Source organism: Rhea pennata, chromosome 16 (genome assembly GCF_028389875.1).
Source record: "Rhea pennata isolate bPtePen1 chromosome 16, bPtePen1.pri, whole genome shotgun sequence".
NCBI classification, from domain to species: domain Eukaryota; kingdom Metazoa; phylum Chordata; class Aves; order Rheiformes; family Rheidae; genus Rhea; species Rhea pennata.
The window spans coordinates 18366940-18390140 of NC_084678.1; the positions used below are offsets into that span (position 1 = coordinate 18366940).

The window sequence follows — 23201 nt, forward strand, 5'->3', positions numbered from 1 at the left end:
CTGTTTGTACAGTGCAGCTTCCTGCAAGGGCACACAGGCTGCTCTGCTTGATACTGTCTGAATTGTCTTAACTCACTGCATGAGAACAAGTATCTGTGAAGTGCTTTAAAACTAAAGGAGTATAAACTGAGACAGACTACCATATCCTTACAGCTAAGCACAGTAAAATTTGTATGCTTTCACCTTAGCATCCAGCACCAGGCAGCATCTGAAGCAGCTTACCTGGAAGAAGAGAATAATGGCAAATGCAATGGAATAATGTATTCCAGTAGTACTCAAGTTGTTAAGTGTCAAAAACACAACAAAACATTTTTCCTTCCTTTTTATTAAAAAGTAATGTCCTCTTGTTAACAGCACAGAGAAAAAAAAATGCTACAACACAAACCACCTGGGACAAAAAATTCTTTGCTCCACGAACTTTGCTTTTTTAGTTTCTTTCAATCCTCTGCAGGAAGCCTACAGACTGTGAGAAAGGCTGTGCAAAGGAGGACCACAGAGATATTTTGTGTTCTAGTATCAAAGTATGTCACTGTTTAAAAACATAGTGAAGAATCTGCCTGATTTTCCACTCAACTGTTTGCTGCAGTTACCAAAGTGTTGAAAAAAATGTATAAAACGATACTATTGCATCTTGGCACTGCTTCTCACACCTTAGATGGATAAAACATCAATCAACAGCGAGATGAAGTTTCAGAGGACAGACACTCACCACCTGGTAACTGGCTGCAGTTATTTCCAAGAGAGAGCCAGCAGCACACCACTGTGGCTGTGGCCAGGCTGTTGGGTGACAGTAGCCAATTGCCTCAAAGTTCTTGACCTTGACTGTTTGAGTGCAGGAAAATTGACAGAATATTTGAAATCTGTGCTTTAGCTGGAAGTTCTCAGGTTTCAGACATACCATGGTGCACAGACCAAAGCTGCCAATTTCCATTAGCTGGGCCAGGTAAGGACTATTTATGTTTGCCTCACTCTGCCAGGGAACAACAGTCCTAGCTATGGAAGGATGAAACTGCACTGTACTGTTACTGAGTGGTAGTCAGGCATACACTTCATGAGATCAGCTGCTAGCCCTACCACTGTATTTTTCTTTTAAACCAGCTTATATGCCATTAAAAAAAATGTAAATCAAAGAAAAACAGTGCCCATTTCAGAAAGGTGTGCCTCCAAGAAGGCCCAGTCAGGGTACCACTCTGCTCAGTCCCCCGTCTCATTTTCTCAGAACCACAGACCCAAAACTATAGTAAGACCAGTCAGTGAGATCAGACTGCACTGCAACATGAAGATGCACCAGCTACTGGGAGAGAGGAAAGCGCAGAAGGACTGTCATTGCAGCAACCTCTGGCTTGGACAAAACAATCAAATACCCACAGCAGCTCTCAGCACATCCTGTCACTGAGAAAACAGAGTACAGTTCTCCAGATGTTGCTAACCAGACCAAGGTGAGGAATAGCAGTGCTAGCAACACTCAGCAGCAATGCCACTGGGGGTAAACTCTCGCCAAAGTGGAGAGGACATGCATATCCAGGGGCATTTGTCCTGTGTCAATAACAGGAGACTCCTTAAACAGCTATAAGTATGGAATGGCAAAGGGAAGGGGAAAGGGCTTGCCAGCTCAGCTTTAATAGTGTCGCTGGTAGGAACCCATAGGTTGCTGGGCTGAGGATCCTGCTCGCCCCTGGGCCACTGTTTGGCTCACTAGGTGGGAGAGTGCAGGACCACTCTGGATAAGGGTGTCCAATGCTTTCTGTACACTAGGGTTGTCAAAGTTGATACCAGAAGATACTGGCCTTTGAGTAGGTACATTGCCAGGAGCAGGCAGGCGATTTTGGTGCTGACCGTACAGTGACTGAGCCGGTGGAGGAGCTCCAGGTCTTGGACCTGCATTCCTTGAAGGGCCTTGGAGAGCTGGAAGCTGTGTACTTGGAGTCTGCAATCTCTGCTGAGCTTGGTTTAAGTTTGCAGCACTTATCTGTGCTGACCGAGCCTGACTGCTGGCCATGTTAGCAAAGTTCTGACTCGGATTGCCACCTGAAGTACCTGCAGAGGCTGCAGAACTGCTGTTTGCTACAGCAGCCGCTGCTGCTGCCGCTGCCCCACTGTTGAAGAGACTGAGGATTTTTGCCTGAAGCTCCTGCTGAGGATTAGCAGAGGATACCGGAACAGAAGGAGCAGAGACCAGAGGCTGTGAACCCTGATGAGCTTGGGAGCTTGGAAGGCTGGACTGACTGCCCAGGGATGATCCTGAAGGTGCCCCCAAAGACTGCCTTGACATGGGTGCTGGGAAAGAAAGGAAGAGGGTTAAAGCTCTGCAAATGCCTTTGAAGAGGCACCTTGAAGAACCAAGTAAAATACATACCAAAGACACAATTGTCCACCTACACGCTAAACAGGAGAGCTGCACAGCTCTGGGGAACTCAACTTAACAGAATTATTGCCCTTTATGCAGCAGCCAAACCAGTTATAGCAGCTCTGTAATTTCCCTGAGAGAATCCAATATGAAAGTTATGTCACATGAAGATAAGAGCAGTCTCATGACTCCTGAGCATACATCTATCTCAGTAAGATAAGGCACCGTGTGAGAAAGCTACGGCACTTGTACTCCCCTGTAATCCCACCATTGCATTCTGTTCCCAGTCCAGACAGCCCACAGACCATACGATTAACAATGCTGTCTAGGCTTGAGAAACTTACCCTGCAGAGAATCAGTGCTTCCCCTAAGCAACCTTTCCTTCCGGTCTCTCAAATAATTAATTACTTTATCAGTCTCCTCAGCAGTTAAATAGCGATTGTCTGCCAGCAGGTTCAAGAGAGTTTGAATCCCCGGAGGGTGACCTCCTCTGACACCCTCCTCCATGGGGGGTGGGCGCTCTCGTTCTTGTAGAACAGCTTCATCTGCCATCTTGGCAGCCTGCCTGGCTATTTCCTCACGCTCCTTCTCCCGTGATTCTGTCTTGTAGCGCTCATAATTTCTTGCCACCAGCACCATGGCATCAGCTTGGGGCATGTTGCGGTGTTCTGCGCATGGAAAAGAAACACTTTAAGTAAATTAAGTGATGCTAGCAGGAGATCCTTTGCCTCACTCACACCAGCACATCTCATTCAACAGCCAAGTACCTCTTTGGAATCACAAACACAGACTTGGAAAGCTCCCTAGGCACACAGTAAAAAGTTCAGTTTTGTAATTGCTTCAAAAGTCAACAGAAAGCTCAAGACTATCACCCAACAAGTCCACCCTCTGTTCCTTCAATAGTTGAGGGCTCCAAGAAGCCATCATACCAGCCTAATAAATGCCTTTCTTGCCTCTCTCCCAGTTAAAAGAGAAAGCAACTCCCTTTACCTCTCTCACAAATTCTCCTTGCTTCCACTACGAGACTGTTCCAGCTGTTCTATTGCTAAATTCTTGGACAGGTCCAAAACTTGCCCTACGAAGGATGCTAAGGCTTCTAAGAAGAGAGTAAAAAGTGATGTAAATCTTTTTTTTTTTTTTTTTTTTTTGGTTCTGTACTGTCAAAGTCTTACTATGGTGTGTGTGCATGCGGAAGATGGGGAGGAAGGAAGCACTAGCTGAATTTCATAGTGCTCATTCTGCTCATTCTCTGAGGGAAATGAGCAGCAATAAATTTAAAGTTCCTTTATAATAAAGCAAATAATAGTTAATTCCAACTTTTTTTTTTTGCAGCTAGTTTTTGTGGCTACTATTTCTATCTCACAAAGCACATATGCAAATAGTCCCTAGAACAGAGATTTAAGTAGGTGAATTATAAAAAGGATTTTATCTTCCAAAAAGGGCCCAAAGCTCTGGTCACTTCGGAAGCCTATAGATCTACAAATCTTGCCATCCCTTTCCCTCATGACAGGGAACTGAAATTCATTTTACTATCAGGCACCATCATTCACAATTTTTGCTAGATCTCCCTAAAACTAGCATGCATGGAAAGATATTCATGTGTCATTCAACTACAGCATATTTAATTTCTATGAAGAGTTGTGCATCAGTTAATGACTTGACTTCTGATGAGATCTGATATAACGTTAGATCCAGTGAAAGAAAAGGGAAAACTGTTTTTTGTTTGTTTGTTTTTAAGTAAAGGTGTTGAGAGTCAAAAACAAGGGCAGTAGCAAGTCTGAGGGAAATGTGGCTGGGCTGTATTTCTGTAGGAAATGGAGAGAACTCTCCCATCACATCTGCATCATATGCTAAAAGAAATTGGACTTCTTCACTCAGTAAGCAACCAAAAGGAGTGAATCTGCATTCAAAAGTTAGCTCTTCCAGGTGAATCTGACAAAATATTACTGGAGAACACAGTAAGGGAGAAACAACCTTTGAAAGCTTAACTGTAGTCAACAACTCACGTCTGTAAACAGAACATGAATGGGCCAGTGACCAGAGCAAGAGATTAGCTTTCCAAAACCACATTCTGGTAAGATGTTTGTTAAAACCCACCCTCAAGCTCACAACAACTAAGTCACACTCTGTGACAGAAAATGATATGGCAAGTGTAAATAGTGCTAAAGAAGGGGAGTACATAATCCCAATCACATTATAGTTGCATCTTTTTTATAACTGTTTCCAGTTTCACAGTCAGATTTTTCCCTTGACAGAATATTTTTTTTTCCCCTTAAATCTCATTTGATTACAAAATCTGTCCTGTGATTTGTCACATTCCAAACACTCTGTCTTTGAGAGCAACAAGTGATAAACAAGGGCTTGACTGCTAATATTCAGATGTCTATCAAAACAGTTCAGTAATTTCTAGAGCTATAGCTTATGACCTGCCCTAAGATGCAAGGGCTGGTGATGGCAGGTGCTAAAAATACAGCTGAGATTTTCTCTTGGCAGTATTTAAAAGTTCTTTTGGCAAGAGACCATAAAATATTAAGGAAACTTGCAAGTAATGTTATTCACATTCATGATACAGTATCAATTCATTAATAACCAGTTACATCACAGCAGGAATGAACTTCATCCTGTGTGATTCTGCTTGGAAGAAAATGTTCTACAGCAGCACACTGGAGAAGTTCAGAGTGACCACATAGCTGCACAGCTCACTGAGACCTCAGTACCTTGTGGGGTGCCAAACATGATGTTAACAGTGCAAGAGCGGTGAACTTGATGCTGCTGGGTGATAACAATGGCAAAAGGAGACCCTCCTCTGCTCACATCGTCCAGGGCTTGCGTCAGGGACATCTCCGTGTTGAGGAAGATCAGGTCCACCACCATGCCCAGGTCCCGCACTTTCCGCCCCACTGACTCTGCGTACTCCCTACCACAAAGCAAAGCCAGCAGAGGTCAACAAGTCAGTATACACAGAAACAGAAACCCTGGCACATTCATTCTCTCTGTCTCAGATTCACTTTTCTAATGACTTCATAAAGTTTAACTGAAGGGCAGTATTAAACCAATCTCATTAGAATAACATAAAAGCCCATACTTTTCCCCTATTTTGGTGTGAATCAGTCATTTCAGCTTAACTGAAATAGGTTACAAACAAACCTCAACTTAGCTAAGAAAGTGTGTCTGAAAAGAGATTTTCATTATTATAAATCTGCTTAAATATGAATGTGTTTAAACAGAGAGCATATTAACCGAGGTTAGTTATGCCTGCAGAAATCTAATGGGCATAAAACAACAAAGCAACTAACTTCCATAGGTCGGCTACCTGTGCTATGTTCAGTATCCTAACTGTTCAAGTGTACCTCATTCCAATTCACTGCAGCATAGACCAACTTCTGGACTTGAAGATTAATTTTCAAAGAATAAGTACCAATACACATCCATCTGAGTTCTAAATATATTTGTTCTGATAGTTGCTTTTTGATCTTTCCCAGTATAAATGTAGCATCCATGAACCAGTTTTTCCTGTATCTACCGTCCTGCAGATTTCCGAAACACAAACCATAGCTCAGATGGCCCAGCTTAAAGTTTTCAAACCTTTTGTTAGGATAAAGTACTGCAATACCAACTGTATATTCTGACAGTTTTATTGTATGTGCATTCTCAGCTTTTGAAAGAGGTTCTATTTATCATCTTTGAATGCAAACATTGTAATAGTTGCTATTACTCAACACATACTGGTGATGAAACTGCTTTTCCTCTCCTCCTCAACACTGTAATTTCAAGGATTTTTAAGTTACACTGATTATACATTGAAATCATCCAGGAATCACCTCTCAACAGTTCTATAGCAGGTGACACCAGTGCTTTGAAATCCAAGATTTATCAACATGCTCCAGCTCTTAAGGTCTCTGGCTATTACAGACCAAAAGGATCTGTAGGACCTCACACTGACTCCTCTGTACAAAAGACTGCACAAAATTCTCCTTGTATACAATAATTTGTCCTGTATTAAATTATATTCCAAATACTTTAAGTCACCAAGAGATAAAGAATCTAAAATACTCTCTAAAAATCTGTTCCAATAAATAATCAGCTCCAATAAAAGCAAACCACAAAAAAAAAAAATTCTAATTTCACTGTTGCCAGCACTCATTTCCTGTTCTGTCTTCAACCACCAGATCAGGTAAGCACCAACTATCTGCTTCTGCCTCACTGATATGGCAACGCTAAATTCAACTTTTGATCTTTTTTCAGAAGGGCTGAAGAGACAGAGCTTTAAGTTTCCCCTTGGTAAAGATTTCCTCAGATTTCAAACCAGATTTATAATTACCTACATCTTTGTTATTTGTCAATATAAATAAATAAATAAATAAATATTTAAGATACAGACACCACTAGACCAGTGTTATCACTGTGGTGCTCCTCTCTATAAAATGCACAGGAGTATCTCCCTGCTCGCAATACATTGTCTACTTTCCAAACCAAATACACATTAGTGTTTTTGCCACAGCAAGTCCATTTGACTCCTAAAATTATTTTAAATCAATACATTCCAAGTGAAATACGACCTTTCTACAGGCATGGCCTGCATTTTTGTTTCTAGACGAATGACCTTGCATTTAGCTGTAATAAGTAAAATGCATTTTGCTTGAATGGGGACACCTTAGCAAGAGTTCAGACTGCACCATGAGAGAGTCCTTGTTATTTACTACATACTTTTGGTATTATTCATGACTATTTTCAGCAGTGATTTTTTTTATTTCTTGCACATTATATTAATAATCGTATTGAATGATGCTTGACTTAGTAACCAGTTTGAAAGGAGATCTGAAATGAATACCCCATGACTCCACACTGGCATCTGTTTTGCACTACTTATTGATGAGCACATATTAACATTCACATTCAATCCATGTGAAACAAGCACAGGCTACTATGACCTGTTGTGCCAGTGGGTACATAAGTTTTCCAGAGATGAGGTGGTGGCATGCAACAAGAGGAGAACAAAAGTAAAGTACAAGGTATAAAGGTATTTCTCCATCCCACAATAAATCCCACAGGAACAGAAGCACTTGCTTTCTCAGGGTCCTAAAACCACTCTCCTCAAAGGCAGCTAGCTGCAAGGTAAACAACCCAAAAGTAGAAGTAAATTTAATTCTATTTTCTTCTACTACCAATAATAAACACGGTCACAACTATTTTCTTACTTAGTCTGCTTATTCACCACTATCACAGAACAATCCACAGGTCTCTCTGCATCAAAGCGTCTCTTGATTTCCTCGTAGTATTGACGGTATAGCTCCTCTCGACGTCGCTCCTCACGCTTCAGACGGTCTGAAAGCAAACCACAGATATGGACAGAACAAATAATGTCCTTTGGATCTGCTTGGAGCAATTAGCTGTATATAGCCAGTCTGTCCCTAGACCTCAAAACAACCCAGTGTCACAGAACTTAATGCATTGTAGACATGTTTGCAACCTTCAGTACTGAAGGACTCTTCTGCATCCTTGCAGAGGGAGAACGTGAATCTGCCCATTAAAATGTTAACTCTTGAAAGCACTAACCTTCTGAATTCACTGGTGCTCTATCAAAATGCTCTTTGTAACGGTCATAGTAAGAATCATCCTTCCTCCGATAGTAGTCTTCAAGGCGAAGATAACGGTCGTATGCTTCATCTCGTCTGCAACAAATATTTATAGAAGAAGCAAGGATTCCAATACATCAATATGATCTTGTGCAGTAACTTTTGCCAATATAACACTTGCAGGCCTGCTTCAAGTTTAATTACTGAGGTATCCACCTGCTCCCTTCCATGACACAAAGCAGGTACTGAACTGTCCCCAACGAGAGCAATTATTTTCTCCTGAAAGCCTGACACCATTCAAACCAGTATAATCATGGAGGCAGGAAATCCAAAAATCGTGCTTGGAAATACAATCCTGTGCAGATTACCTATAAAGGGGGTCCCGAGGATCTCTCACATCCCGCGGATCCCTGACGTCACGTGGATCCCTCATATCTCGTGGATTCCTCATGTCACGTGGATCCCTGTATCGATCATACAGTGGCTCCCGTGGGTCACGAAGATCTCTAACATCACGAGGGTCTCGCAAGTCTCTTGGATCCCTGATATCCCGGGGGTCTCGAAGATCTCGGGGGTCTCGCAGGTCCCGTGGGTCCCTGTGGTCTCTGGCATCACGCATATCTCTAGCTCGAATATCTCGAGCATCTCTGGAATCTCGCCCATTTCTGCCATCTCTGCCATCTCTTGGGTCTCTTCGTGGGCTCCCTCGAAGAGGGGAGCGATCCCGTCTGGCATCTCGGCCATCCCCATAGGCATATTGCTCTCTGAGAAAAGTATCAGGGAAACTATTAGACCACATGAATATCATTAACATCATTACTGCTAGATCTCTTACCTGAGGTGCCAGAATGACCCTTCTCTCAGCTGCTGAATCCTCCCTCTTATCCCACAACAGCAAGAATTGCCCCCAAAACACAATTATCAAAGCACCCTGGAGAAGCTTCTTAATTCAAATGCTTATCATAACCAAACAAGTCAGAGAAAGTTTTGTACTGGAGCATCACTAAAAATGTAGGACACCTGTGAAAGAAGTGAACAGGCGCTTAAGAAACCATCCAAAATCATTCCAAGGCCTCCAGCCTCCACAGGCAGCAACAGATTATCTATCAGACGTGTTTTTGTGCATTCTCTGAGGTAATTCAAGGTGCTGTAGCCTAACACGAGTTTTGCATAGCTAGCAGCATTCAAGGGACCAATTAAATTCACTAGTTGATGACAGCAGAATTCCTGAAATAATCTGTTATTGGTACATGACTGAAAAAAAAAGAGCTTGTTGTGATCCAGGAAACAGTTGGTTCCGTGTTAATGCTGGATTTTTGCTGCTAGCAGAGAGCAACAGTAGCTATTGATGTGTCCCGACTCCGAAGAGACAGTTCCTGTGGAAAGTCAATCTTATTTTTATGATGCCCTATATTAAGAGGGTATTAAACCCAACCAGCACCATATCACCACCAGCAGGATTCTCTGTCAAATTTGAATTACACATTTCATTCAGACTTTGTACTGTACTGTCTTCATAGGCGAGGAAGAATGAGATTCAATTCTTCATCTTTTCCAAAAGGTAGATTTTTTTTCCAGGCAGTATTCTGCTTTCCATAGAAAACATAACTTCCACTCTAGTCTAATTTGAACGCACAAAAAAATCTTGTGAAGAAATAATTGAGTTTCACATGCTTAGAACATCCTTTCCCCAGGATACTGATAAGTACTGAAAACAATTTTCTTAAAAAAATATTTTATTTCCAAAACCTGACAGATTTCTAATGTCCTCTACCTGACACTAAGCTCGTTTCTGGAAGATATATAGAACATAGGTTTGTTTCTAGTATAGCACATTCACTTAGTAGCCACTTGAAGACAAGAGCAGCAAGTCAGCTGCTCAAGTTTAAATATCAAGTAGAGCAAAGAGTAAATTAGAAGGATGTGCAGATTCTGTGTGTGGATTTTGGCAGTTCAGACACCCCCTTGTCCTGTGGGGATACATAGGATTGCTGGCATTCTCTATTTTTATGTCAGATAAAAAACACATCTTGGAACAAACTACAGCATTGCCAATGAGAGCATATATAATAAAGCAGCACTGTAATTGCATACACATTTGCTTCAAGTGTGAATTATCTTTGTATCTCAGGCACACAAATCAGCCTTGTGTTTCTGCCTGTGATCTGCAGTGTAACCATACACCACGTGTGAAATACGTCAGCTCCCCCAGCCCCTTCCCCCCAAAGTAAAGTGAATGATTGTAGCAGCTCAGGAGAAACTTTAATCGGCTGTGATGAATACTCTGATCTTCTTATAGCTCTAACATTATATAGCACAACAGCCAGATGCAGCATAATTGTTTTGCATATGACATTTATTCCTTTTTTTGCCGTAACAGGCCATATTCATTATCTGCAATGACAGAAAGATCCAGAATGAACAACACATTTATGACTCTTGCAACAGAACTACAGATACTGTATTGGTGCCTCTGCTCTTGCAACTTGCACCACTACCTTGCGGCTTGCAGACATACAGCAGTGTTAAGGCACAACAGCCTTCTGTTCCTCTGTCTCCATCACCAGGGACTAACTCCTGCAGCATCAGCACCACTGCCTGCATCTGCTGTGTTGCTTGTGACTCAATACTGCTGGCACAGCACCATCACCTGGGCCTGCTGTGTGGCTTGGGACTCAGTACCATGGCATCAGCAGTTGTGGCACACATGCCTGCAGTGTGATCCCGAGTCCAATGTCCATGGTTTGTGCACCTGCAGTGTTGCCCAGGACTCAATGTCCACAACTGCATTATCACTGCTTGTACCTGTGGTGTTGGTTGGGACCCAGAGGCCCTGAAATCAAACCACCATTGTGTCTCTAGTACCAGTCACAGCTGAATGACTGTGGCAGCAGCACCTGCTGCTTGAGTAGCTGGGGCAGTGGTCCAGTCCACAGTCCAATGCCCATTGCATCAGTGCCCACAGCTCAGACACCTGCAGTGCTCCTTAGGCCCAACACCTGTTGCCCACAGCATGAGCATCTGCTGCTTGCACACATGTAGTGTCAAACAGGTCCCAATGCCTGTGGCATCAGTGCCTGCTGCTTGTCCTTCTCCAGTGCTGTCCACAGCCCACACCTGTGGCACAGGTGCCTACCACTCACAACTGTGGTGCTGCCCAATGCCTACAGCATTAGGCAACAGCAATGTCACTCAGGCCCAAGATGTGGCATCAGTGTCAGCCGCTTGTGAACTTGCAGTGTTCCTGGAGGGCCCTGACAGCAATACCAGCATATCTGACACTGCCCAGGCCCAGTGCTTGCAGTATTATGCCAGCTACTCTGTTGTTTGCACCTGCAATCTCCAGCTGCATGCCAGAAGCATTTGCAGGGTCTGATGTGCACTGACCGGTCTTTGCAAATACGTCTGACCCTGTGCAAGATAAGTGCAGCATATACTTAAGATCTAGTTGCAATTCTTGGTATCTATTCCTTCCATTTTTGATGGTAGATGTCTTGCTAGCTCCAAATACTCTTCTTCAGTTTTTGGTAATTTAATGAGCCAAATTAATACAGTATATCAAACACTTGAGAGCTTGGTGACCTTCAAGTTGAATATGTAACACTCCTTTTTGTGTGCAGACCTTCAAGGTTAAGCAGAAAGATGCATGGCTTATGTCAAATACAACCACACAGCATGTCTTCTTCACTCCCTAGTACGCTGAAGAGATAGAAGTCTTATTCTCGTGTCAGAAGAATCCATCTTCTCCACCTGCTTGTGACTTCACACATACAGGATGGGGAGGAGTTGAACAGTGTACCTGCTGAAAGGTGGGAAACATGGGAGAAGCAGGCATATTCACATCTTCCATATACTGGCAATGCAAGTGCACATGTACAGTGCAATACGAGACATTTATTCTGTCCTGTGCTTTGCTCACACACTCCCTTTCCGGTCTCACTTCAGCACAGGAAGCTTTCAACATCGAGATACAAAATCCTGAAGTCCTCTGCAGCACACCACAATGCCACAGTCCCTTGGCATTCTCTATAGATGCCTTGGCTTCTCTGATACTTGAGAATCAGGAGCAAACATCAAGTTTATTCTTCCTTACAGGTCTCATACAACCTGTGCTGCAAAACACAACACTTAGTTGTAGTAACAGCAACAAACACAAGGTTTCCTTTGTGCTTCCTGAGGTGTTAGAAACAACAAGGCCCTTAACGTGGAGCTGCCATGTCCTGATTGTTTCACTTGAATATCTCCATTTGACTGGAGAGTTGGCGGTAGGGAAGAGACAGACATTTCGCACTGACAAGTGGGCTCATGCCCTAAAAGGCTGACCTTCCTAGTACAACTCACTGCTTCCAAGTACTTTACCTTCGTGTCGGACTGGACCTTGATGAAGCCTTATTCATATTTCTTCTTTCCGCTGCTTTATTAATATCTGTAAAGAATAATCAACCCATCTGTTCAATGCTATGGAACAAAAAAAAGATCATCAGCACAATTCAAATGAAAGCAACTTAAGTTCAGTGACATCCAGATGGTGCAAGAAAATCCATTCAGCAGAGAGGCATTGTCACTTTGACAATTTTTATTAAGTTTAGATAGTACAATGCAACAAAGTTTTCATGGATTTTTCTGAGTTCAAAATAGGGTAGACAGCTTGGGTAAAACTTTAACCCCTTATGTTCAGGCCTACACCCAGACTCTTCATTCCATAAGAGAATCTCTTTCTTCTGCAGTCTATGAGCAAGCAGAATGCAACTCATGGACTTTAGGAGAAAAAGCAGAGTCTGAAAACCTTTGCAAATGGAAGTAGTTGGCCAGCACAATGTTAAATTCACAGCCAGTCCTGTTCAACAGAGCATGCTGCTACCCTTGTCGAAAAGAATGCAAGGGCTCTCAAATGGCACATTCAGTTGCCTTCCAAGGGACTGTTGGAGCAAACTGTACAACGTCCGCCACTGCGGAAAATGGATCCAAGAAGCCCGAAGCAAGAGCTCCTCATGAAGTCTGCATGGTGCATTCAAAACACCACTGTCAATATGATGCAAACAGATGCAACATTAAAAATAATAATAAAAAAAAGTTGGCTTCTGAGTATCTCCATGAAAAACATCTTAAGGTGAAATAGAAGCAAGCAAAGGAAAGCTGAAGAAAGTCTTGTCCTCAACCAGAAAATAAAAAGTTGCCAAAAAAAAACTAGTAAGGCCAACAGTGCTCTATCATGAAATAACAAAGCCTTCTGTAACGGCTCACTGAAGACAAAACAGCATACTTGAGTGGGGACAAGAACAAACAGAAATGGATTTCTGATGTTTTACTCTTAGCCTTTTAAAGAAAAAGGCAAAAAAAACCCAGACCCAAGATGACAAGCCTAGGTCCTATTTGCTCTTTAAGAATCTATCAATAGTTAGAAATACTTATTAGCTATTTATATTAAATACTTTCCAAGTTCAAGTGAATGAATCTGATGAAACCTGTAAGCAGATTCTATCTTAATAACTTCCATAACTTCCCAAACTGTCCCTGATGACTTTCAAGATTAAAATTAGAATTAAGTGATTAGTTCAAATCTTTGTTCTTGTGGTAAATCAAGAAATAGTGTGCTTCTTTTCACATTAAGAGAGACAAGTGCAATGTGAACTTTAACTAGGAATCCAGCATGGTAACATTCATGGAACTATAAAAACACTCCAGGATTATAAAGGTTGCATTGTCCACTATCAAAAACTAAAACTGAAGGACTTTACTGCCTACATAGTTCTCCTCATTGAAGATGTGAAAACACTTACATATGTAAGTACTAGTGTAACGCAAAACTGGAGTTACCCCCCCGAAGTTTTTGACCTTTTTGTGTTCTAAAAATTATATTGATACTCAAACTGCATACCTGAAGTAACTGTACTCCTTGCATTTAATTTTTAGCAGAGATTCTTTTCTTCTCCCCTCCCCTTGAAGTCAAATTTTCTCTTTAAGCAAGACATTATCTGCTTCCTTGGTTTAACATTTTTGATTTTATTTTCTGTTTTAAGATGCCATTGCAGAAACCTAGATTACGATTTTTTTAATATTCAGTATCATACATTTAAGATTTAAAAAAAAAAATCAATTGCATTTAAATCTGAACAAAATACTTTACTGAAAGAAAAAAACACCTTTCACGGGGATTCTTTTCTTGTGCAAAATGAACAGATTTAATATTTTATTTAATGCCAACAGCATTTACAGATTAAATATTTGAACATTGACAAAATGACTTTGAAAAGAATGAAAGTCTATCTTTTAGGATTTTGAGATGACAGGGCCACTGTAATCATAAGTGCAACCTTTTGAATAATACAAGTGACAACACTTTTTTGAATTACATTCCTATGAAGTCCAACTGTTGCATTGAACTAGAGCTTATCTTTTAGCAAAACATCCAATTCTGATTTAAAAAATGCCAGACAGAATTCACCAAAGCTCAAAAAAATTGTTCCAAATGTAAATTATCTCCCTGTTAAAGAAAACTATTTATTTACATTTAAGGACTTGTCATACCTATAGCTACTAGATTAAAACTCACTTTTATCTCCAAGACTATATTTAACATACAGATCACATCACCTCTTTATCCTGAGGCTTTCACTACAGCTTGCTCTTCAGTTTGTTAACCTTCTGGTTTTCCTGATGCTTCTCCAGTTTAGCATTATCCTTTTTAACTACGCATACCAGAACCAAACACAGCATTCCGGCAGTAAGAGCCCACAGGTACTATAACCTCTTATTTACGTCTTTCTTTTTGTACAGCTAAGGATCACGAACACAATCCTGTTACAGCAGTATATTAGCTTCCTGGATTCAAATAATTATCTACCAATAGCTCCTTTCATGAATTATTTTCCAGGACAAAGTCCCCCACACTAAGCACACTCTGCATTCCATTTCATTAGATGCAGAACTTTTACATTTGGCTTTCCTGAAAGCTCAGTTTTGTTTGCATCCAGCTTAGGAAGAGACCCAGGTCATTTCACTAGCAGTGACTCAACATTCATTACTCCATTCTCTCTCTTTAAAGGTGTGTTTTCTTTCCAAACCACTTAAAAAAATACTGTATGGCCAGAAACCAGTCCTTCTAGAACACCACTCAAAAACACTGAGTAAGTCCATCTACATTACATTGAGATTTGTTTTAAATCCATTTAACGCTATACTGCTTATTTAGCATCCTAATAATAGTATCTTGCAGAAATCTTCTGCATCAACACTGCTACTTTTATCCCCCAAACTTGTAGCATCATAAGAACAAATTAGTTTGACAAGGTTTACTTTGACTGGCATTAATTGCATTAACTTCTTATTGATTATCAAATGAGAGAATCCATTATTTTATCAAAGACTGATGCCAGGTTGACAGGCTACAGTGTGCTCAGTCCATTTACACTGCCGTGTGTATTGACACAACTGCAGTATTTTTCCAAATTTTTGGAAACTCCCTCATTTTCCAAGGCTTATAGAAAAACATTAATAGCCCAGGGAGGTCTTCATATAGTCAAATCTCATAGATGTAAGTTAAATATTTTGGAAAGGTCTCATTTTAGTAGCTGATGCTTTCTCTTTTTCACTTTACTACTGAAACAGAAGCTATATGAAAAACAAATGTTCTGCCTCATCAAAAACACAGTAGAGGCAATAACTGAAGGCCAGGTGGTCTTCTCCAATAAGAAGTTTTATAATTTCCAAACAATTACACATTAACATTTGAGTCACCTGTAGTTTTTTCCCTATTTAAATTTATTGTCTTAATGACACTACCCATAATTTCTTCTTGTATCTTTCTATCCTTCCCTCTTCAGGTTTATACTTGTTACTGTATATAAACTAGGGAAAAATTAATTTCTTTTATTCCCTTCTAAGTCAAATTGTCTTCTGTTGCCATAGGCTTACTTTGGAACTGAATTTTTGGTTGTTTAACAGATTATTAAACAGATTTCTAACCATTCATTTCTGTTTAAGTTTGCTCCCAGTAAATTTAGCAAAATTTTCTTCTTCGTGAAAAAAAAGAGCTCTTAAAGCACCTAGTATTTGCAGTGCTACTTATAAATTAATTTCACAGGTGCAAAAAAAAAATCCTGGTTAGGATCACTTATCTAACAAGCCTGTAAGTTCTGTGATCAGTTTCTCTGAACCCATCAAGATAAGATATTTCTAAAATAAGGGCATGAAGTTTCAGTGAGTACTTTGTAGGGCTTACATGTTGAGCAATTTCTTACAGAGGCTTATTAATACATTAAAATAAATTCAGAGAAAGACTGAGGTAGTAAGAGAAAACACTGCAGATGGTTCACACAACACTCAGAGCAAATAGAAGGAAAATACATACCTAGTAAAAATGATTTTAGAGTAATGCTAGGCAGGTTTCACACAATGATCTTTCTAGAGTGCTTTAAAACAAAAGCACTCTTTTTCTACCAGAATACATGCTAGGGTCAGTAGGAAAGCATGGATCAGTTTTCCTTACCTAATCTATACCCTTTAAAAAGGCGACCCTTCTCACCGTCCAGAGCGGCCTGGACGTCTTCTAGACGTTCATACTGGACGAACCCATAGCCATGGAACATGCTGAGGGCTGGAAAAATTAACAGTAGGGCAAGACCAGTTACAACTAAGGGACAGTACTACTATTCCACACAGGTCATTATATAACCCCATTAGATGGAACAAGCAAAGGGGCATTATGCAGAAACATCTACTCAAGTTCCTTGGGAAAAACAATCTACTAAGAACAAAATGCAAAGTTTGAAGAATTTCAAATATTACACAATATTACAAGATAGGTCAACTTCCTTCTGACAAGACAGTGACCAAAAAAAACTATGAAGTGACCAAAATTTGGTTAAGAGATTAAGAAGTCACTTGAAAGAACAGATTTGCTTGTTATAACACCACAGCTCAACCCCAAAGAATAAAATATAGCTCATATATACATTAGGTTTCAGCTATACTGAAGGAATTAGTTTCAGAGAAAACATAGATAGGGAAAGTTATCTTTAAAAGGTCACTTTTGGGGGGAAGTATTAGTCCTCTCAACACCATCAGACAGTGTTTGACAGGCATGAATGTTATAATTCCAACTGAATTCCCAGCCACAAAAAGGCATAATATAAAATACTAACCCCTTATTTTGCCATATTTTGAAAATATCTCTTCCATTTCTTCACGAGTCATGTGGTCTGTGGGCAAATTACCGACAAAAAGTCTTCTCTCTAAATCCTGTGGATTGGTGCTGTTAGTGAAGTCGCTCTGTTTGATGCTATTGCTCTTGCGTCCTCGAGCCATTTTGCTTTCGTTCCAAATCCAACTCTTCGCAAAAAAGAAAAATGGCCATGCATATCATTTCAACCCATGACATTAAAATTAAACTGGAACAAAATTAAAATTAACAGCTTTGCAGACTAGAAGCCAACTGGGTCTGCTTGATGCAAGCTTCACTCCAGAGGAATCTTTATACAAAGAATACGGAAATCTGGCAAAAGTGTACACTGCACCATTTTGGTTCAGCTTTTCTGTATTGTTGAAAGGTAATAAACCTAGTCTATTTTGAAAATACTTTAATGGTTTAACTCCAAACTGAAATGCAATTTATTTATTTTTAAACTAAAGCACCTTAGTTCAAGCTTTTCAGTATATCCATTATTGTCATATCTATTCCCTCAGTTCACTGGTAAGAAGTGTTGAAATTTATGTAATATTTTAATAAGCAGAAAGGAAACAGTCATCTTAACAGCACATAATGGGACCCAAAATATTTCAGTATAGGTTTTGAATGAGATAAAGAAGCATTTTCTAAAGGCTCTGAAGTGACCATACTTGGATCACTTCACCAGATGTGAAGTCTTAGCTTTATAGTACCAGAAAACAGTTTCTCATTCACACCAATACTAAACAGCATATCTTTGTGCCCATCAAGATGTCAACTCCTACTGAAGTCGGGTCCACAGCTGTGAATTTAGCCACACCTACAAATTCAGTACTGCTAACTCATTTCTACTAGTACAATGAAAGTAGAACTTTGTTAACCTATACTATTGCAGACAAAGCTGCAGCAGTCAGCAACATTCACTGCATAAACTTACTGACATAGTCATAGCTAAAATACTCAGCTAAAATACTTCATGCTTTAAAAAGACACTATAAGATAAAACTTAGAAAAAATTAAAAAAATTTGCAAGGTGAACTTGCAAGACTGAAAGCTATTTAATACAATAAAATCATCACCCCTTCTAAACATTCATCTACAGCACTGAAGGGTTGGGATTTTCTGTTTATAGGGATAGACATAACCTGAAAAAAAGTTCATGAAATTAAGTACATCAATAAGCACTTTTATTGTTAATCATGAGAAATCCTACAACCAGCATGCATGTTCCCTAACAAACTATGCTGACTACAATTTAAAAGAAGCTTCTAAACAAGCATATCAAGCTTCCTAAATTATATGATGATTTTACATAGGTATTTCTACAACACTAATTAGTACAAGAAATAAAACACTGAAGGATGTGAAATAAAGGTCATCAACTCGATATTCCTATCACTTTTCTCCTTCTTTTAGGAAGCCCTATGGAGAAGCAGGAGAGAGAATGCCTCCCAATCTAATCATCATCTTAAAGTGAACTGAATTGCTAAAACAGGGCAGAGGTTAAAACAAACAGATCTTATACCATAGTTGCTTCAACATCTTCCTGTAAGGCAAGTTTATTCTCCCCCACTCCTCCCACTATTTTTATCTTCCCTATCAGAAGTTTCAAATCTTGACCCTTTTTTCTTTACAGGGGCACTAGACTTCTATTCTGCTATTAGAATTTAAGTTCCCATGAGTGGAGCAGAAAATAGTTTTCATGTAAGTTAGAAGAGACCTCCAGAGGTCATCTAGTCCGATTCCTGCTCTAAGCAGGACTAACTTCTAAGTTGGCTGCTCAGGACCTTGCCCAACTGAGCTCAGACTGTTTTCAAGGATGGAAATTCCACAGCCCCTGTGAGCACCTGGTCACACAATATCACCCACATTTGCAATCCTGAAATACCATATCTGCTCCAGCCATCATCAACAAGATCTGCAACACCTGTTGGCAGGACATTTTAATTCAGCATCAAAAGCAGTAAGAAATTCTCTGATCTTTTTCTTGTGGGGTGGGAATGGAAAGAGGTCACTGACAGAAGAGAACAAGAACTTTTTATACACTAAAAAGCTGGAATATCTTCCGACTTTCAGGTGGCTTAGAAAATAAAACATCAAATTCCAAACAGTAATCCACAGTGAATTAGAGAGGTTTTCCATGAGAGTATTTACTGCTGCTCACCATTTTCCACTCAGTAGAACACATGGTTAAGGGCCATTTAATAATCATCCCACCAGAGGAAGTGAACGCCACCCCAGATTTAGGCATGCTACACCAGGCAAGATAATACCTTCATTAGCAAGTCTCTTTCTAAGAACTTAGTTAAAGAAGCTGAAGATATAACTAGACAGCTTAAAGGGGGTGATACCTCAGGGCAGAAAAGAGCCACCAAATTTGGAAGGTTACTAAACAGCTAACATCAGCTCATCTGCCAGTAAACACACGACAAGTTAACTGAAATCATCTCTCTCTCTAGAACTGTAATTTTAAAGAGAAAATTTTATTTTACTAAGAGTGCTACAACTTCACAAAACAAGATACAGCAGGACACCGAAACCGATTTGGCGCAACTGAAACATCACACGCGAGTCTGCAAGAAGTTCCCGGGCAAGTAAAAAAAGATAATAAGTAAGTAAATAAATAGAAAGAAGACTTAGAACAGCGACCCCAGGGCGGGAAACGCGGCACCGCCGAGAGCAGCCTCCACCTCGCACCGGCGGCGCTCACAGCACCCGCGGCCAGGCCCGGCAGGCGGCGTGCGGCCCTGCCCGGGGCCGCCCCAGGCGGCGCGGCGCGGCGCGGCGCGGGCCGCCCCGCCCCCCGCGGCCGCAGCGCCTCCGCGGCGACAGCAGAGCCGCCGCCCGGGCCCGGCGGCGCCCGGCAGAGGCGGCGGCGCCGAAAGGACGCGGACGCTCCGCCAGGTTTGTGGTACGTCTTTATTCGAGCACCCCGCGCCCCTCGCGAGGCCGCGCCCGCCCCGGCGGCCCCGCCGCCGCCGCGCACTTACCGCCGCGCCGGGCCCGCGCCGCCGCCCGCCGCCGCCCGCCAGGACAAAGGCGCCAACCGCCGCTGCCGCGCGGCGCTGTCGCAAGGGACGGGAGGAAACGCCGCCGCCGGAAGGGCGCCGCCCCGCGCTTTACGGCGCGGCGCGCTCACGTGCCGCCGCACGGCTCCCGGCACGCCCCGCGGCCGCGCCGCCGCGAGGCCTCACGGGAGCTGCAGTCCCGCGGCTGCCGCCGCGAGGCCTCACGGGAGCTGCAGTCCCGCGGCTGCCGCCGCCGCCGCGAGGCCTCACGGGAGCTGCAGTCCCGCGGCTGCCGCCGCGAGGCCTCACGGGAGCTGCAGTCCCGCGGCTGCCGCCGCCGCCGCGAGGCCTCACGGGAGCTGCAGTCCCGCGGCCGCCGCCGCCGCCGCCGCCGGGGGGCGCGCGAGACCCTCGGCGGAGGCGGCGGCGGCGCCGTGTCGCCGCCTGCGCCCCCCTGCGCCCATCGGGCCGGTGCGAGGCGTCTCCGCGCCCCCTCCGGGTGGCCGTGGGGTGCCCCGCGCCCCGGCCCCACGTCCCGGAGCCCCGTCAGGGTGGCCGTGGGGAGCCCCGCGCCCCGGAGCCCCGCGCAGGGCGTCCCGCATCCCCGTGCCCTGCCCGCGCCGGGCCGCGGGGCCGGGCGGGTCCCCGCGCGGCCGCCACGGGCCGCCGGGGCACCGCACCGGGCGCCGGCCCTGCCCGGGCGCCGGCGCCGTGTCCCCCGGGGCCGAGGTGCCTCCCCGGCGCCCGGGGCGTGTGGGGGCTTCCCGGGCCGGTCTCCGAGCGCCGGACCCAGAAATCCCCTCCCCACCTTTGCAGCCGCTCCGTGCCCCGAGACTCCCCGGGGGCCGCGCAGGCTTTCCCGCCCCTCAGTTTTGGGAAGTGACGCCGGAGCGGGGAATCCAGAGCGCGCGGTTCCCGCAGCCCGGCCGCCCCGCCGCCGGCCGCCCCCGCCGCAGCGACAGCTCTGGCGTGCGGCCGGTGCCTCATCAGGACCCCGCGCTGCCCCTCACCGGGACCCACACACTGCCCCTCACCACGACCCCGCGCTGCCCCTCACCGGGACCCACACACTGCCCCTCACCGGGACCCCGCGCTGCCCCTCACCGGGACCCACACGCTGCCCCTCACCAGGACCCCGCGCTGCCCCTCACCGGGACCCACACACTGCCCCTCACCGGGACCCCGCGCTGCCCCTCACCAGGACCCACACGCTGCCCCTCACCAGGACCCCACGCTGCCCCTCACCGGGACCCACACGCTGCCCCTCACCGGGACCCTGCGCTGCCCCTCACCGGGACCCACACGCTGCCCCTCACCGGGACCCTGCGCTGCCCCTCACCGGGACCCCGCGCTGCCCCTCGCCGGGACCCACACACTGCCCCTCACTGGGACCCTGCGCTGCCCCTCACCAGGACCCACACTCTGCCCAGCACCAGCCCCCACGTGCTGCCCCTCACCAGCCTCCCGGTGCTGCCCCTGCACACTGCCCCTTGCCAGCCCCTACATGCTGCCCCTCATCAGGACCTATGCGCTGCCCCTCGCCAGGACCCATGTGCTGCCCCTCACTGGCCCCCAGGTGCTGCCCCTCACCAGGACCCATGCACTGCCCCTTGCTGGCCCCCACATGCTGCCCATTGCCAGGACCCACGTGCTGCCCCTCACTGGCCCACGTGCTGCCCCTCAACAGCCCCTATGCGCTGCCCCTTGCCAGGATCCCCGTGCAGCCCCTTGCCAGCCCTGACACGCTGCCCATCAACAGCCCCCAAGCCCTGCCCCTCGCCAGTCCCCACATGCTGCCCATCACCAGGACCCACAAGCTGCCTCTCGCCAGCCCCTGTGCACTGCCCCTCGCCAGCCTCAGCGTTAGCCTCAGCATGCGGGACCATCGTGCCCGGCAGCAAGAGCTCTGGTGCGGTTGTGCTGCTCAGCGAGGACCCAGACAGAATGAGCGGTGGCAGGGACAGCGGGCTGCAGCGTGGGCACGGTGCAGGATCCTCACAGGGTGACTGCAGGGGTTGCAGCACGGTGCAGGGTCCACACAGCATGACCGTGGTGGGACGGGACGTGCCCGCAGTGCAGCAGTGGAATGGGACATGGCTGGGACTGGGGATGGGATGGGATGGGATGAGCCTGCAGTGTGGCAACGGGGCAGGACGTGGCTGCAGCACTGCAACGGGATGTGATGTGGCTGCAGTGCAGCTGTAGGACTGGATGTGGCTGTGGCCTGGCTGTGGGACGGGACATGGTGCCAGCGTGGCTGTGGGACGGGACATGGTGCAGCGTGGCTGTGAGACGGGACAAGCCCGTGGCCTGGTGGTGGGATGAGACTTGGCTGCAGCGTGGCTGTGGGACGGGACATGGTGCAGCGTGGCTGTGGGACAGAATGTGGCTGCAGTGCAGCTGGGGGGTGGCTCTGTGGGGCTGCACATGGGATGCAGAGGGATTCTGAGAAAGCCCCTTTCCTGCCAGCCACACACCATAAACTGGAAACAGGAAGCCTGGGGAATTCTGCGAAGCCAGGAGAGGTGCCTGGAAGCTCCCTGGGGATGGCTCTGGGGACGCCCCGGCAGGGCAGAGCCGAGGGCCAGCCAGCAGCAGCACCAGGCCCTGCAGCGCTGCTGCCTCTTCCATGTTCGGGGCTGATGTATTTCTGGGGACTCTGTACAGATGCTGCCCTTGTGCGGAGGGGTGGGGGGCTCCCAGCCCACAGACCTGGATTACCCTTGGGAAACTGAAGTGAAACCTTGAGCTTCTGCTTCCAGAGTGAGATAGCTGGGCCAGCACAAACACCTTTCTGCGCACGTGGTCCCAGGTGAGTCCAGCCCTCGCCGTGCGCCCGGGGAGGCACCGGCGGCGCGGCAGGGACACGGCACGGGCAGGGAGCCAGTCACGCAGCCAGTCCCCTGGCACTCGCACAGAGCCACCGTGCGAGGACACGGTGGCTCCAGCCCCCAGCAGCAGGTGATGGGCTCTGGGGCGGGCGCACGCCTGCCGCGCGTCGGCCACGCAGCTCGCTGCCGGGGCCGTGCTGGTAGCACGTGCGCGCCCCGGCGCGTGGGGCCATCCAGGCCCGGCGGGGTCTGTGCCGCGGGGTTCCCCTGCCC

At 45.3% G+C, this 23201-nt stretch overlaps 1 protein-coding gene across 2 annotated transcripts; it reads right to left on the reverse strand.

Annotated features, from left to right (window-relative positions):
* Positions 1 to 309: 309 nt before the first annotated feature.
* On the reverse strand, positions 310 to 20158 carry NCOA5 (nuclear receptor coactivator 5). 2 transcript variants are annotated; one of them, XM_062588941.1, is made up of 10 exons: positions 20080 to 20158; positions 17067 to 17253; positions 16412 to 16519; positions 12283 to 12349; positions 8292 to 8687; positions 7904 to 8019; positions 7546 to 7672; positions 5065 to 5264; positions 2692 to 3015; positions 310 to 2277 (listed from the first exon to the last, which is right to left on the reverse strand). In XM_062588941.1, exons 2-10 carry the CDS (start codon positions 17227 to 17229, stop codon positions 1619 to 1621), a joined length of 2160 nt encoding a protein of 719 aa, XP_062444925.1. In that variant the 5' UTR covers positions 17230 to 17253; positions 20080 to 20158; the 3' UTR covers positions 310 to 1618. The 2 variants fall into 2 exon arrangements, with proteins under 2 accessions (XP_062444925.1, XP_062444926.1); XM_062588942.1 differs by lacking the exons at positions 12283 to 12349; positions 16412 to 16519; positions 17067 to 17253 and having other exon boundaries at positions 20080 to 20154.
* Positions 20159 to 23201: the final 3043 nt, after the last annotated feature.